The 18,285-nt window shown below is 38.2% G+C and overlaps 1 protein-coding gene across 1 annotated transcript in view; it reads right to left on the reverse strand.

The window, feature by feature from the left end:
- Fzd3 (frizzled class receptor 3) overlaps window positions 1-13,789 on the reverse strand; it is a 68,209-nt gene extending 54,420 nt beyond the window's left edge. The window contains exons 1-2 of the mRNA XM_076852264.1: window positions 13,717-13,789; window positions 3,760-4,288 (exon numbers count right to left, since the gene is read on the reverse strand). Of these exons, the coding sequence (XP_076708379.1) occupies window positions 3,760-3,948 (189 nt within the window). The 5' untranslated portion in view covers window positions 3,949-4,288; window positions 13,717-13,789. The remainder of the gene's footprint in view (window positions 1-3,759; window positions 4,289-13,716) is intronic.
- Window positions 13,790-18,285: the final 4,496 nt, after the last annotated feature.

Consider the following 18,285-nt stretch of genomic DNA (forward strand, 5'->3'; position numbering starts at 1 on the left):
CCAGGACCTCGCGCTTGCTAGGCAAGCACTCTACCACTGAACTATAAACCCAGCCTCTATCATTGACTCTTTTTTTTTTTAAGAGAATTTGAATATTTATTTTTTAGTTTTTGGCGGACACAACAGCTTTGTTTTTATGTGATGCTGAGGATCGAACCCGGGCCGCACACATGCCAGGCGAGCGCGCTACCGCTTGGGCCACATTCCCAGCCCTACCATTGACTATTGTTTTAAAAAACATTTTTTTAGTTGTAGATGGGCTCAATACCTTTATTTAGAAAATTGAACTTAGTGCCTCACACATGCAAAGAAAGCACTCTACCACTGAGCCACAACCCCAGTCCACCACTGACTCTTAACAGTGAACTGAGTACAAAAGAATTTTGACATAAGCCTAGGGAAGGGAAAATTCTGTTCTGTTGTTCCTTTATTTAATTGTACCAGTTATAAATGCAAACACAATGCTGAAAGCTTCAAGTCATTTTGAAAAATAAGAAAAAGTGACATACTAGTGTTCACAAACGTGTAGTAACTTAGTATTATAATAACATCACCATCCCCACCAAACTACTATTTCTAACCCCATAAGATTAAGAATTTAAGTACAACACAATCTTGACCACCGTCACCTCTAAAGGATTTACAGTGAAATTAATTCAAACATTTATTTAGCATCTATTATGTGTGAGTTCTACATTAAGCATTTACTTTGTGTAAGTCTCTATATTAAATACTAGAGATAGAAAGAAAACATGGACAAGCTCTGCTTCCATGAAGTTGAAATTCTACTAGGAAGAATAAAAATATAAAAAATTCTAACATAATAATGCACATATCAGAACAGGGGTACATATAAAGCATACTGGTAAGTGTGGAGGAAAGAGCCATAGACTTTAAACATCCTAGGTTTCAAAGAAGCAACAACAAAACCAGGTTTTGAAAAGTAAGTGAGAGATCACCAATAGGAATACTGGAATAGCCTTCATGGCAAAGACAGCATTTACAAAAACTTGGTAGGTTCAAGTAATGCTAAAACATTCTGTGCAACTGTGATGAACAGCTTCTGAAGAGAATAATAAGGCTAGGAGAAAAAGTGAGAGTTAACTTGTGAACATCTATCATGCTTTCATCTTCTGGGTAGGCACTGCTATTTTTAAAAAAAATTTTCATATATCTCATTTGGTACTTATAATCAATTTCAATTTAATGGGTTGATACTTAACCCTATTTAATTATGTCCCACTTTCAACTGAAAGAAAGTACAGATTAGGAATTCAATTATACAATGTGAGAAGATCCAACCTCTTGTGAATAATCAAATCTAAAATAATTCAGATTTTGTAATTTCTCTCATTCTTGGTATGCCTAGCTTACTGTTCCAGATGGGCTTAAAGCCTGGGCTTGCTAATGCTATAGGTAGGGAACTATCTTTCAGTTTATCTAGACTCCAGTGAGCTGGGACTGTTTGCTCTAATTACTTGCTCCTGGTAAAAGCTAGCAGACATATCCAAAGTTCCAAGATCAGCAGAGAGAGAGATGAAGAGGTGTCATCAGCAGCTATGCACATGTCGTGCTGTCCAATGAGTTTCCATGTCTTTTGCTATTACAGAAACTTTACTCTTAAATTGTTTCAGGATTCTTTTCTTCCTATCGGGCATCATGATCCTAATATGACAACCATGCAATAAGCAAGTATCTCCAACACTGCTTTAAATCATTGGAAACTTTCTCTCTTAGAAACTACTGCCCCCTTAGGAGCTCTCCTCACACTGCAAAATCTAGTTTGAAATTCAAACAGAGGCGTCCACTGTCCACAAAATATCTAGACTTTTTTGAGCATATGTGAGAAGAGGTAGAGAACGCCTACCAGACCATCATTATGAATGCCCCATGAACCTACAACTAAAGATACAAGTTCATTTAGAAAAAGAATTTGGAATAGAATTAACATTTGCAGATCACCTATTGTGTACTAGGTGTTGCGCTACTTCATAAATCACAGGTGTTATTATTGCCTTTCACATATTAAGAAAACAAGGTTCAAGAATGTTTAGTAACTTGTCCAAAGTCTTAAGCTTACTGCACAGCAGAGCTAAAAGTTGAACGCAAGTTAGTATAAAAGCTAGGGGCTAGGGTTGTGGCTCAGTAGTAGAGCTCTTGCCTAGCACGTATGAGGCACTGGGTCAATTCTCAGCACCGCATATAAATAAATGAATAAAATAAAGGTCTACCAACATCTAAAACATAAATAAGAAAAAAAAAACAGCTTCATGCCTAGTTTCTTACTACCCTATTTGCTTTACAAAAGTTATAACTTACAATGATACTAGAAACAAAGGTATTTCTAACTCAATTTTGGGGGGAGAAAAATCAATAACTTTAATACATAACAAAGACTACCATGGCTGGAGTTAATTTTCTGTATTTAACCAATACCCCCTTGTCACATAACCTAACCTGACAAACTATACCAAATTTTTCTGTTCACCAGTTAGACCTTGTGTAGTCAGAGGAAGAGCAGAAAATATTTTCTAAAACATCTTCAAGTATTTCGAATATATAAGAGATGCCCCCACAATGCAAAATCTATGAATAATAATCTACAAAATTTCCCAGATTTATTTTAATCTACTTTGAAATAACATTTGACTTTTATTATACAATGAAAAATTCCAAAACGTGTATGCTGCATTTGCTGAAAGCACAGTGCAAATGGATTAAAGGCAAAAGTATAAGACATTCTCTCTAAACATTCTCTCTAAATTATACTATCTATATAGCATATTAATATGAGAATATGGAAAAATGGCAAAAACTATCATAGAGTATTTATAGTACTTTATAGATGTATTTTTATCTTACATTACAAAAGCCTGTGTGATCTTATTTTATAAAGAAAGAAACTATGGTGGGAAAATTCATATTAACTTGTAACACTGCTAGAAAGTAGTGAAGCTATAATTCAAACCTATGTTGTCTAACTCCAAAACTCCTTACCACCACTGTTTACTGCCTCCCAGTTCTTACCTGGCACATTTATCTATGTTCTCAATTCTAAAACCATTACAGAGTCACAAACACATATTTAAACCTATCATTAACTAAAACCATTAATTTGTCAGTTTCTAAAGTAAAATCATTAAGAAGTGCCTAAAAATTACTATTAAAAAATTCAAATAAGACAAAAACTTCTCATAAATCTGAGAAATCAATAACAGAAAATCCATAACAATTTTTTTTAATTGAGAGTTGTTCTTACACTGATATGAACATGGTATGACCAGGAAATCATCTTGAATATTTAAAAAAACTCAAAGATTGTCAAGTTTAAAGGCAGAACAAAAGAACTCATTCTTTAAAAAAAAAAAAAATTACATTATATTCAATACTTAATGACTTAACTATGCATGTTATTATAATATGCTCTTTATCTGAAGTTTTTATTAGCCAAATAAGAGGGATGATAAGAGGGATGTAATCATGTTATAACTTAGACAATTTAAACTTCTGAATGACTATTATCTCCCATATTCTAGTGTTTCAAATTTCTTTGTAAAAGTTTAATGTCTGGAAAGTAAATCCGGAGTAGTGTTCCTATATAGGAATTCTTCAATCCATCAGACTGAACCAAAATTTATAAATTTTTACATGCACATGAAATAGTTTAAAATAGCATATTTTCCTATTATTCATCAAACACATTAGATGACAGGGTAATATCATTTTATGAGATATGTTAAAGGACAGATCAAGTCTTACCTCCATTGCTAAAGCTGCTGTCTGTTGGTCATAATGATTCAGAAGGTTAGGCATGAAGGTAGTGTTATAAGGCAAATCCTGGCACATCCTCAATGTAATAGGTTCACAAGAAAACAAACTGTGCCCACTTATATGCCCCACAAACATAGTCAAGAGCCAAAGAGAGAAGACCATCCAACTCATAGCCATTCTTCCTTGATCTGAATGAAATTCAGATGATCAGGCCTGCTCAGTATGTATTTTAGATCAATATACACCTGCAGGTCTCAGCTTGAAAGTACTTCTATATCTTACTGTTAAGTTCTTCAAAAGTTAAATACTCTTTATACCATCAGAGGTTTGTTAGCTTGGTCTCACAAAAGGCATTTGTTTTTGGTTTCACAACACGGGCAAATGACATCATCTTGTCTCTTCTTTTCGTTTTATTATATAGGGCACATTTGGCCAACATATCAAGTTGATCAACCACATTCCCAAATCACAGATTCCATCTTAGGAGAAGAGCTATTTCTTCCTTTGATTGAAATATCTGAAAGAATTATTTAAAAAATGGGAGAAATTAGTCATTTCCTCTCAAAATATTGTGCACTTAACATTAAAATGTTTGATGAGACATCATACTGATCTAATAGATAAAATCATGGGTACCTCACAAAAATACAATATAGTTTTTCTACTTTATCATTTGTGCTATAGATATGCTAAAACTGTCCTTAAATAGCATTTAACAAACAAATCTGATTTTCTTCCTTCAGTTGCTTATAGAAACATATGGTTTAACTTCTTGTCCAAGAATTTTAAAAATTCTTACGCTTAAACATTTGTTGTAAGCTAAATAATTAAATTTAAAATTTATTATGTGTTTTAATCATTAATAGTACAGTTTTTACATGAATTGATTTGGCAGAAGGGATCTGTGAAGTTTGAAAAATAAAACGAAAGATAAATTTAAGCCTCTTATAGCTGTGTGAACATAACATATCATTTAACTTCTATGAACCCATAATTTTTCTTCCTGGAAATGTTCCACCACCACTTTTCTTACAAGATGATATATGAGTGAATTATGAGATAATGTATGCAAAAGTACTTTATAAATAGTAAAACATTATAAAACATTAGGTATTTTTATTACTGAATTACAGTTGATCAAGATGCTACCTCTATCAACCAATAATAAACTGACAAATAGAAGGTTCTAAAAGTAATATGAGTAATTTTCTCAACACTATATCATCTGTTTAGATAGCACAAAAATTTAAAACCAGAGATACAGACCTTGAATTACAAACGTTTAATGAACAGCCATTACACACAGCCAGGCTCCAGAGAACAGAAATCATCCCTAAAATAGGAATGATTCCCAGTTATCATTTCCACTGAGCTTTAGATTCTCTTGACTTTGCCTCTACTTTCCCAAGGTGACAATACATGTGATGCTCAACTGGTGCTGAAAAGAATGTGCATGGAGCAAGTGTGGTATGAAAAAAGCATATTCTAAGCTATTCACATTTGATTTGGTTTAGCAATGATGCTATCTTTGTTTTCATTAAATTTTGTTTCTTATGCACTGGATATCTTGTGTTTCTTATAGGCGGCCAAAGTTAAGAAAAGATGAGAAATTCAGATTCAGATATTCCTAGAGACTCAGGTTAACAGGACAACTAAAATACTAACTCAAATAGCCATGAGAGCTTACAACTTGAGACCTAAAACCCAGCTTAGCTTGAACAGTGAAAGAATTTGTCCTTCAGCACTGATTATCAATGATTGGGAACTCTGTATCGCCAGCTCCAGGTAGAAAAGTATTTGGAGAAAACAAAACAGTGGCTCAATCTTCCAAATTTCTAGAAGATGGTCTTAAGTGATGGAAGGGAAAAGGAAGTCTTTGGTCTCTAGAATTAGAAACACTAAGATTGTTTATGGTCCTGCTCAAAAAATCTAAATCTCTTTATACTTTAAGCCAGAGATTTCTGTGAAGATTCTTGGTCTTTTTTTTTTTTTCTTTCTCTTCTTTAAGATAATCCCAGAAATGTTGAGATCTGGCTACAGAAAAACTGATATTAAACATAAAAACATATTTAAGCTTAATTACCTCGTAGCATGGTAGTGATTATGCATATTATTAATTGTCAAATAATTGTTGAAAGCTTTATTTGATTATAGATTAAAACACCTATGTAAGTTCAGTCTTTGTAGTTTATTGCCTGGGCAGCATGTTTATCTACTTGCAAGTAAAAAAAAAAAAAATTAAGGGAACATTGCTCCCTATTGGCTATGAATACTACACAACCAAGAATTTCAACATTTCATTTAAACTAGTCTCTTTTTCAAGCATTTATGGGTTCATATGGTTAAAAGAAGACTAATTACATGAAATTTGAGGAAGAAATTAAGTAATACCTTTTTGAATTTTTAAAACCACATGAAATACGTCCTTATTCTTCTACTTACTTCATTTATTTTACTTGATTTCTTCTCAATTATTCCTTTTGCCTTACTTGTAAGTGATGCTTCTGACCTTCTTCTTCTTTTTTAAAATATTTTTTTTAGTTGTAGATCGACACATTCCTTTATTTATTTTTATGTGGTGCTGAGAATCGAAGCCAGTGCCTCACACATGCTAGGCAAGTGCTCTACCACTGAGCCACAATCCCAGCCCAGCTTCATGTAGGCTTATGTGTTTCCTTATGTATTACAATGTCCAAATCACTTACATAAAAATGCTTTTTAGAATTTCTTTTATTTTTTAACTAATAGATTTTAATTTTTAGTTTTTAGTACTAGGTATTAAATCCAGGGGCACTATTACTGACCCTTTCTTAAAAATTTTTATTTTAAGTCAGGGTCCCCCTAAATTGTCCAGGCTGGCCTTGAACTTGTGATCTTCTTGCCTCAGCCTTCAAATAGCTGGGATTACAGGGATGCACCACTGCACCCAGTTTCAAAATACTTTTGCAAATCTTTAAAACTACAGAAAGACAATAATCTTAATATGGTAAGACTGTAGTTCATGATTATTACAAAGGGGTGGAGGGAATAGTGGAATGCAGTGAGAAAAAAGAAAATAGGCTTAAGATTAAAGATCTTAGTAAAGAATTTTCATTACATTAATACATTAATAATAAAGAATGCAAGCATGAGATAATGTTTTTTGCTAATCAAATGGGCAAAAATAAACACAATACAGGAGAGAGTATAAGGAAAAGAAATTTTCAACTACTTTCAAAAGCAATGTAAATTAGTTGACACTTTAAGAAATGACTACTTATATTAAAAGTACTTAAAATGTGCATAATTTGATCCAGCAAATCTATTTTATAATTTATTCTAAGAAGATAAACACATGAGTATAAGCTGAGCATGACAGCACATGCCTATAATCCCAGTGGCTCAGGAGGCTGAGACAGGAGAATCACAAGTTCAAAGTCAGCCTCAGTAACCGGTGAGGCGCTAAGGAACTCAGTGAGACGTCACTAATAAAATACAAACAGGGCTGGGGATATGGCCCAGTGATCAAGTACCCGGAGTTCAATCCCTGGTACCAAAACAAACAAACAAACAAAAAAAACCAAACACCCGAGTGCACGATGCAAAATTAAATTTTATCATAACATTGTTTACAACAAAAATTGTAAACAGGGGCTAGGGTTGTGGCTCAGCGGTAGAGCGCTTGCCTAGAGCGTGTGAGATCCTGGGTTTGATCCTCAGCACTGCAGAAAAATAAATAAATAAAACAAAGGTATTAAAAGTAAACAACCTTAGAGTCTACCAATAAGGAATTAACCAAGGACTGGGGATGTGGCTCAAGCGGCAGCGCGCTCGCCTGCCATGCGTGTGGCCCGGGTTCAATCCTCAGCACCACATACAAACAAAGATGTTGTGTCCGCCAAAAAATAAATAAATATTAAAAATTCTCTCTCTCTCTCAAAAAAAGGAATTAACCAAATAAATTATATTGTAATTGCATAATAGAATATTATATAATTACTAATAAAGAGCCTGACTGCAGTATGTTGCTTAATATGAGCAAGATCTTATGTTAAATCCCCAGCACTAGCACTCCCCAACAAAAAAGATAGACCTATAGACCTATATTTATTGACATGATAATATTATGACAATGAGTAAAAAATAAATAAAAAGTAGTTTACAAAACATATATATACATGTACATATATACGTATAAAACCCATTTTGTTAGAAAAATATGTGCATGGACTATAATAAAACTATTTCAATTATTTAAAAATAATATACAGTAGAATGAATGTGCATATATGATTATAAGACCAGTGTAATTTTATATCATGTACAATCAGAAGAATGAGAAGTCATAGTCTGTTTATGTATGATATGTCAAAATGCATTCTAATGTCATGCATAACTAATTAGAACAAATAAAAAACAAATAAAAAATTTTACCTGAATAATAATAATATAAATGCTCTATGTAATTTTATAAAAGATTCCATGTTACATTATTTCATATATGGAATAATTAACTGCAAAATCTATAAATGTGTTCTGACTAGCTGACAAGAATAAATACTAGCTGAATAGATTATTGGTTGCTAATTAAAGCAATAAGCCAAGGTACACACTACCTGTCCTACTATGGATAAGAAGCAAAAATGTGATGATCAATTCAGTATGATTCAAAACTTTTATTTTTCAATACTGGAAAAAAGTCAGATCAACTATTAACTAAATCAAATGGAATACACATTATTAAAAACTTCTCATACATATTTCAAATTGTTCCTCAATAACATAATGAAATAACTGCTTCTAATGAGGATTATATGAGTATGCCACTTTTTCTAAGGGATGGTCAACCATGAAAAAGCTCTAAATTAAAGTTCCAGACCTATAAGACACAGAGAAGATTCTGGACCCAAAAAGATCTTGCCAAAATATAGCAACTCATTAATAGCTGTTTAGGACTTTCTTACTGATATTATCATATTCTCAAATTTCGGAAATCTGTAGCATTTCAATTGAATAAAGGGACCTACTGGGTTAATAAAACACAAGTGAACAATTTCAGGCATCAAGGTCCAGGCAAAAATGAATGCTATAAACCAGGTATGGTGGTATATGCCTCTAATCCCAGCAATTGGGAGGCTGAGGCAGGAGGATCACAAATTCAAGGCCAGCCTTAGCAACTCATCATGACCTTCAACAACTTAGCAAGACCCTATCTCAAAATTAAAAGTAAAAAGGGGTAAGGATGTAACTCAGTGAGTAAAGTGCCCTTGGGTTCAATACCCCAGCACACCCGACCCCACCCCCCAAAAAAAGAAAAGAAAAAGTGAATGCTGTGACAATAATTGGTCATGAACTAGCTATGGAAAAAGAGACATTTTTACTTCTCCACAGAACAATATAAAATATGTTGAAAACTATTAAGTTCTTGGTTAACATCACATCAGAAAATAAAAAGGACTAGAGTTGGGCATATAGTTCAGAGGTATAGGGGCTTGTCTAGAACGTATAAATCCCTGGGATTATCTCCCATCATAGTGAGGGGAGAGAAAGAAAGAAAAAAAAGAGAAACGACTAGATACTTTAAACCTATGTGTTCCTATTTTTATGAATGTTAACATCAGGAATCTGATATTCCCCAATTATCTATCAGTTTTCTTTTGATGATTAAAAAGTAAAAGCTCTATATTGGTCAAATTATATTATTATGTTTTATGCATGAACAAATATATAACAACAAATCTCGTCATTATGTGCAGCTATAAAGCAATTTGTGCACCAATAAAAAAAGAATGGGGAAAAAGAAAACCCTTAAAATAAGATCAGCTAAATATTTGTCCTGAAGGACAGCAATAAATTCAACTTTGGAAGACCATCTTCCAGGGTGGCAACAAAGCCATACCCAAAGAACTCATGTGGGAAAAGCAAGAGGTAGCAACTGTGAAGGGGAAAGCAGGCTGAATCCCAGAAGAAACTATGAGAAAAGTGGGCCCTAAGGGTATGTCAAGGATGTCTGGCAACAAAAGACTATGTTCAGCAACGCTATTTCGACAACAATTTCTTTACAGAAAGGGACCCATTTCATCATTCTTGGTTTAGATTTCACTTTCCTGACACCCTATAAATACAGGTAAAATTTTTCATTTTTAATTCAGAAATATCATCCAAAGTTTGTCTCAAAGTAAATGTTGAATTCACAATAGCTACCATGGGAAAAGGAAAGATATTGTCTTTCAGACAGGTTTTCTAAGAATGCATTACAAGGATTGGCAATGACTACCTCTAAATAATAGTTTCTTCTCTGAAGGATTTTGTCGTCTTATTAGAAAGTTTATATAGCTTCTTCTTCTTTTTTTTTTTTTTTAAAGAAAAGCAGAACCCTTCCTTTGTGCTTTTTTTTTTTTTTTTTTTTTGAGAGAATGAGAGAGGGAGAATTTCAATATTTATTTTTTAGTTATCGGCGGACACAACATCTTTGTTTGTATGTGGTGCTGACATCTTTGTTTGTATGTGGTGCTGAGGATCGAACCCGGGCCGCATGCATGCCAGGCGAGCGCACTACCACTTGAGCTACATCCCCAGCCCAGCCACATCCCCAGCCCTATATAGCTTCTTACTTAATTCATAGAATGTAGATTCCTATTAATCTCACAGTGAATATTCTTTTCTGACCTACCTACTTCACTTAATTTTTGAAGTCCATGTTGTCATCTGATTACAACAATCTAATTTTTCAATCCCCATGAAAAACAAATACATTTAAGATTCAGAATTAAAATAAATGGTATGCATCAAAATACAGTCCTATTTACAAATTATTAAATGCAAAGACTGAAGACAGCATAGGAGCTTTTAAAATTATTCTGAAAATAAACTAAGTTAAAAGATGGATAGATTCTGGTCTAAAAAAAAGAGGGTTGAAATTCCAGCCTAGCTTCCTTTGCAATTAAAATCTGTTCATCAGAAAATTCTTGGAATTTTCATTAGAAAATATCAAGTCCCTGCTTCCTCCTCCTTAGCAAGGTTGGATAAGGTTTGTATGCCCTGCTTACAAAAGTATTTCAGTTAAGATAAAATTTGGGAATCAGATTTTTTTGTTATGCTTAGTTGCCCAGTTATATTCATCGCAAATTTCATTTGCAATGCATTTCTTGGGGCACCAAACTTTCAATAGTTTACCAAACTTTCACTAGTTCTCAGCATAATTAACTAGAACGCCAAATGAGGGAATTCCTTTTTGTCACAATAATTAAAACTCTTTCCTAGCCAGTAAAAAGCTGTTACTCTTCAAACATTTATTCATACCCTTAAGAAATACCACTTCTGAAAACCTTATTTTCTTTTCTCAAAACTTGGATGAGCATCTTTTAACCAATCTAGACTGAAAAATTTCTCCAGTGTGTATTTTTTTAAATATTTTTTTAGTTGTTAATGGACATAATATCTTTATTTTTATTTATTTAGTGTGGTGCTGAGGATGAAATCCAGGGCCTCATTCTACCACTGAGCCACAATCCCAGCCTTCCAGTATGTATTTTTGAAGTCATTTTTAAAAATATGCCTTATTGCTTATTTTGTACAGAGCTGTAGCTTTAAGCAGCCATAATTCTAGAGTTTGGGCGAGGGTAAAAACAAAAAAACAAAAACCTTGAGGATAATGCCATTCTCCCCTACTAAAGAGGTTTTCGGCCTCCTGTCTCCTAAAGAAAATAAAGTCAATAGCAATCTTACATCAATGAACCAACAGCTCAAGATGTTTTGAGTATAAAATCTTATATTTTTACTAACTAATATGAAATGTAAACTGGGTAGATAATTTTTCTGTAGGTCAAGTGGGAAACAGACAACCTATTATGAGCAAAAAAACTCTCTCCTTCCCCCAATGATAAAGCTTTCACATTATACTACACAAAGAATGTGCACTTGGTTCTTAAATTCTTGTCAACCCTCACTACTTCAAGTATCTCAATCACGAAATCCCCCCTCCAAAAAAATCCACCTAAATAACTCAAAGCACACAATAAAGCTCAAAGCAATATAGTAGAAGATGAGAAAAGGAATGAAAGCACCTAAGATCGCATGGTCCTTTCTTCTCCTTTTATTAACAGGACAGTGTTACAGCTTTGAGAAAGTGATGGAGATAGAAAAGATTAGTAGTGGATGAGGGAAAAGAAGTAAGAAGAAAGAGAGGATATAATGGTAGGCATTATTAATAATTTACTTATTTTCTTAATAGCTTCGAAGCTTTGGGGGCATGATATTTTACTAATAAGAGAAGGCCTGTTTTTTGCTTATATTTTATCTTAGGTCCACAGAGTCAAGCTTTTACACCTACTTCTTTCCTAACTGAAAGATTCCTAACAATCTTTTCAGCTTTATTCTGTGGTTTGGTAGTTCAAGTAGATGTTTTTGTTTCCTGGAGGAAAAGGATTATATTGATTTGCTTAAAAGCAAAGGTTGAAGTATTATCGTCAGGAGTACCTCCTTTATAATAACAGAACTAAGGATTTATCTATTTCTTTCCAGCCTAGAATGCGTCCAACATACCACTAAGGGATTAAAAAAAAAAAGCTGAGGAGGGAGGTAACATCCTCCATGTCAGCTGGGTCTTTGTTTCCTTTCTCCTATGTATTGGTTTTGCAAAGTAACCCAATTCCAGTTATAAATATTCCAGGTCTATCAAAACCACTTTTCTAACACAAAATTGTTTGAAGTAAGCTGTGATATCATACACCTAGGATCCCAGCGACTCCAGAGGCTGAGGCAGGAGGATCACAAGTTGGAGGCCAGCCTGGGGCAACTCAACTAGACACTGTCTTAAAAAATAAAAACTTTAAAAGGGGGCGGGGGCGGCTAGGAATGTTGGTTATCGGGGAAAGTGCCTGCCTAGCAGATACGAGTCCCTGAGTTCAATCCCCAACACAATTTCAAAAGAAGATTTTGTTAGAATACTTGTACATGCAGTTGGTCTGCTCTGCTGCTGCAGCTACCTAAATTTCAGAAGGAAGCCAAAATTCAAACCCTCAATTTACAGTGGATAAAACCCCGACCTTCTTCATAAAATTTTTCAAGTTTATATCTGCTTCTCCGCCTGGAAAAAAAAATGGCATGGACTTTTGTTTCTTTTAATCCCTTTCTAGAAAAAGAAAAGGAAAAAAGCCCTCTTTCTCTTACAGGAGGAGGCAGCTAACCCCCAGACTCTAAGATACCAAAGGACTCTAGGATGATGTTTGCGTTTCTGGAATGACACAAGTCCACTTCAGGCTGCTCGCTCGCTCGCTCGCTCGCTCGGCGCCTTTATTTCGGAGGCCATGTGTTCCTGACCCAGCGGCACCCACCCCGGGGCAAACGCACCGCCGTGCCAGGGGCACCCGGGAGGCACGGGGGGCACAGACTTTGCAAACTGGTGGCTGGAAGGGACAACTTTTCGGCTCGGGACCTAAAGGTCGGCCCCGAGCTAACGCGAGCGGGGCCGGGCAACAGCGACAGCGCGCCGGGCGGGCGGGCGGGCGGCGCGGGGCGCATTGTCCTCCTGCCGACGCCCCCGCGGCGCCGGGCGCAGGAGCCGCTCGCCCGGCCGGCCTCCCGCGCTGGGCGGCGGGCTGCTGCGAGCCGCCGCGTCCCCACTCGCACAGGTTGCCCGGCGCCCGCGGGGCGGACCGGGTGGACCGCCTCCCGGGGCAGCCCCGGCTCAGCCCCCAGCCCCAAACTCCGCGCCGCGACCCCGGCCCGCCGCGGCCCGGCCCGCCGCAGGAAGCCGCCCCGACGCCCGCCACGGCCCGGCGCCCACGGCTTTTGTTTTGGCCGCGACGAGAATAACGATCCCTGAGGAGGAGGCGCCGGGCTGCAGGAGGCTCCCCGGCAGGGTTTGGCGGAGCAGCCCCCGCCACCGCGGCGCCTCATGGTCCGGCGCTCTCGCCGCTGCCCTTCCCGCCCACCCGGTCCCGGGAACCGTCGCCGCGGGCTCACCTCAGATCCGGGCGCCGGGCTCCAAAGGGCTGCGGCGCCGGCCGCAGGCGGCCGCGCGTCCCTCAGGTACCCCGAGCGGCCGAGGACCGCCGGCGCGCGCCTCAGAGCGACCGCGAGCTTTGGCGAGCGCCGGGGCGCGCGGACCGGCAGCGAGAGCGCGCGCACGCACGGCGCAGGCGCGCCGCGCACGCTCGGCCGAGCCTTGGTTCTGGAGCGCGGCGGCGGGGCTGGTCGCGCGCGGGCTGTTCGCCTGGAGCTCAGCGACGACGCCAGCAGCTGTCCCGCACTGGCGTGGTGTTCCCAACTACTGAAGCGGTCTTCTGAGTGGCGCTCGGTCCTCCTTGCGAAGCGCGCCCTCCCCTGCTGCAACGGCACCGCGACTCGCCAGCACCCAAGCCTGCGAGGCTGTCAATGCAAGAACACCAATACCTGCTCTGAGCGCCCGGGTGCAGACCTCGGGACTGGGGGGTCCGAAGGCGGGTCGGCGGTACCGAGGGGGGAACAGGGCGCAGGTAGCGGCGAGCACCTGGTCGGTCGCAGCCGTCAGGCTGACACACTGTGGCAGACAGGAACAGAATACTGGCCCGGGAGTAATTTGCATCCTCTTTGCCAAGACCCTATTAAACAGGTGAAGCTTGTGGCTAACTGGTGTTGTGCCCCATCTTTTGCTCTTTAAGAAAGGTCTCCGTTTTCTTTTTCTACGTAGAAGATTTGAGAACTAAAAAGCCCTTAGCGATCACCAACAGAGAATCTGTTTTTCAAATGGTGAGATAAACGCCTAAAAGGTTAGATGACTTATCCAAGCCACACGGTGTTGTTGTTTAATATTTTTTTAGTTGTAGCTGGGCACAATACCTTTATTTATTTATTTTTATGTGGTGCTCAGGATCGAACCCAGCGCATCTCACGTGCTAGGCCAGCGCACTACCGCTGAGCCACAACCCCAGCCCCCCCATGCAGTGTTTTAATGACATTCAAAGCCGTGGCTGTTTTTCTTATTATTACCCTTTACCTTTCTCTTCTTCCTCCTCAACCCTCTTCAACTTAAACTTCAGGGACATCCTTTTTGTTCTGTTGGTAGCACGCAGGACTAGTAATGTTGATCCTGTTGTACAAGTGAATGTACTCAACACTGCTAATTAGTGTACCTAAAAAACGGTTCAGATAACTTTTATGTATATTTTACAATTGTCTTAAAAGATGCTCAGATTTTAAGTAAACACTGAAGAGTTGAGCTGAGGCATAATTTCCTATCAGAAGGTAATCTGTTTGGGGGATATAGTTCATTGGTAGGGGCACCTACCTAGCATTGGGAGGCCCAGCCCGTCATAACAACAAGACCTCTGTGAACTGGCATAATAAATGAGACCTCCAACGACAATTTCCATTTTCCTAATATACACATAATTGTACAGCAACATTTCTTCTTTTTTAAAGACAAAGTGGTTCTTAGGCTGATTCTAGGCAAGCCAGTGTGTCCTGGGAGCCAGCAGCACTGTGCTGAGGGTGATGCCGCAAGGCTGGAAAAACCTCTATGCCTGTTTTGTGTATTTCCAGATCCCTGTGGCTGAGGAACCTCTGCAGATGTGCTGCTAGGTGCATTTTTATTTGATTTACACATCATCCTGTAAAAACTGTCAGGCATATGACACATCACAGCTCTCATTGGAAGGTGCGAATGATGTAGAAATGAATGTACTGACATGACTAAACCTCCAAAATTTGTATTTGGTGAAAAGCAAACAACAAGATATATAAATGATGATGGGGCTGGGAATGTGGCTCAAGTGATAGCACGCTCATCTAGCATGTGTGAGGCACTGGATTCGATTCTCAGCACCACATAAAAATAAAGATATTGTGTCCACCTAAAACTAAAAAATAAATATAAAAAAAGGATATATAAATGATGATGCCTTAAAAAAATAACTAGTGTTAATACATGTCATTTATGAAGACTAACATATACATAATAATAAACAAGGAGGCTACACATTCATAACAATGAATTTCATGACTGTCTCTAGGCAGGCAGAGAGGAGAATGAGACCTGGAAATACACAAAAGGACTTCTTGTTTGTTAAACACACACAAAGTCAAAGTTAACATTTAAAAAAAATCTCCATGGAGATATAAGTTATTTCTTATGAAAAAGTCTCTAAGGTATTAAGAATTGTAATGCAAACAAACAAAAAAAAGAGTACATGTATAATGGCAAAAAATAAAAAGTGTCTAAGGTTTTTTGTTTTTGTTTTTTTAATGATTGAGTTCTTCTGTGTAAAAGCAATGTTGAAGAATCACAGACATTGAGCTCTCTGTGTGTCACTATGAACACAGTAGAAATGGTGTGACTCACTCTCCTTTGGGGGAACAATAGTCAGACAGATGAGCTGCAGGAAGAAGGAGGCCCAGAAGGTGCTGTTGAGAGGAGAGACAAAAGGAACCTTTTGTCAGGGATAAAAATATTCAAATCCAACAGGGATAAAGTGAGATGCTATGTCCCATCTCAATTTCCTTCCATGTTGTAATAGAAAGTCTTTAATTAACATGTGGGAGCATCACATAGAGGCTCTGCACTCTTGACATTGTTAAAACTGGTCTCTTTCTGGAGGAACCTGTTTTGAAATCATAAATGTTAATTGGTAATGCATGGTAATTTAGTATTACATAGGCACACCTCCCCCAGGAGCCCCCTCACACCCCCTAAAGGCTTTGATTATTCATTTACATACAACCTGCTCATGTGGAAACCTCTACCTTGGAATTCAGACAACCTAGGTTCCAATTTCAGTTTGGCCGCTTGCTGATCCTTTGTTAACTTGGATTAAGCAACCACCTCCATGAGCTCAACTTACCATTTTCTGCTATTTAAATTGGAGCCATACAAATGTTACTTATTTAAAAACTATGAAACACAATACAAACATAAGGTTTGTAACTTCCTTTGAGTTGGAGTAGAGTACATTATTTTAGGAAACAAAAATAGGCCAGGAAAGTTGTTATTTTGTTTGTTTGCTTTGGCTTGAGGGAGGGGAGATTAATGCTGCCCATAACAACTGTTTTGCCTAGGCCAAAGAAGCTTGATTCTAAAATTTTGAACTTCATGGTACTTCATGGTATTCTACAGCTCACAGATGTTGGGACTGTGAGCCTTCTATTAGTTATTTACTGCTTTTTCCAGTTTCCTTCTTAGATTTCTTTTTTTAATCCATATATGCTCACTCCAGTCCTTGTTACAAGGTAGGTAGTCAACAAATTTAAATAATTAAATTAGACCGGATGTTAAGATTTCCAAATTTAGAGTTATTGTTATTAAGGCATGCCATCTGCTGGTTCCCTGGTGTATCTGTCACTCAGCCTGAATTCATAATCCAATAAATATAAATTGCTGGGGGAGCACTTGTGGGTTTGCATGTTGGACAATTTCCCCCACGTCTTCCCATTTCCTGCTGCAGGTGCTATTCTTCCATCGAACCAGACGCGAATTCGTTTTCCTCCAACCTTATTTTACCTATTGGCCACTCTTAAAACCCGGCAAAGTGGAGTTCGCATTTCGGAACTCGGGAGTGACCAGAATAACATAACTGGGCATGCTCAGTGGGTAAGGGCTGATCTGGAACACAACAGCAGCACGTTTTGAATGAAGGTTTCCATGCCCCTGGTTTCCGAATTGCGTACCTTCCCAGCCGAGCGTAGCATCAGGATGTCGACGTAGCTCCACCTGCTTGGTGCCCACACTTTTTAATTTTATCTCGGTGCCCAATTTTGGAGTCAGCTCTCCTGGATGTCCCGGCCAATCAAGAGACCACACATTGTTGCCTAAGAGACCCCGGATGCCAGCGACAGAATTTATAGATGGTGATTGGACTAGGAAAGCAGGGAGGGGTGGGGGCTGGAAGGAGTCAAAGAAAAAGCTGACCTAGTGCAACTATGGCAACCCCAGCACTAGAGGCTTGAAGAGGGAGCCAGCTGAAAGAGGTGAGAGCAGCGGGCAGTGCATGGGAAAGATGGAGCCTGTCTTGGAGAGCTCTTGAGCCTCCCACGGCCTTGTCGGTGCTCCTGGGGATTACATTTTCCTCTCACATTCCAGCTACAATTCAAGTGCCAGATGCTTCACACTTGTGAAATTAACTACTAATAATTACGTGCCGGTCGAGCACTAGCTCTTGGCAGTGTATTAAGAGTGCTTGCTTTGTTTTTAACTAGATGAGTATAAGGTGAATTCGGATACCCTATTACCTGACAACCTCCTGATAATATTTGAGATTGCCTAATGATGTTACAGTGTACAGTGGATGAATTGGGTGTTAGCAGAGAAACTCAATCCTATTCTGCTCTGTGAACTCCAAATACAAAGCTGGGAATCCTGAGTATTACCCCAGAACCCAGTTCATAATGTTCCAAGTTTCACTGTACATTTATTTCCACTGATTTTAATCCTCAAACCACTTTCCCCCCTCCCTGTTGTATTCATTGTTTCCATTGATTTAACAAATATTTATTGAGCATCTATTGCCTACGGCTGTGGTTAGGATTCAGATGAGCGGTCTCAGAGATTCACATAAGAAG

This window comes from Callospermophilus lateralis, chromosome 4 (genome assembly GCF_048772815.1).
Source record: "Callospermophilus lateralis isolate mCalLat2 chromosome 4, mCalLat2.hap1, whole genome shotgun sequence".
Classification (NCBI taxonomy): Eukaryota; Metazoa; Chordata; class Mammalia; order Rodentia; family Sciuridae; genus Callospermophilus; species Callospermophilus lateralis.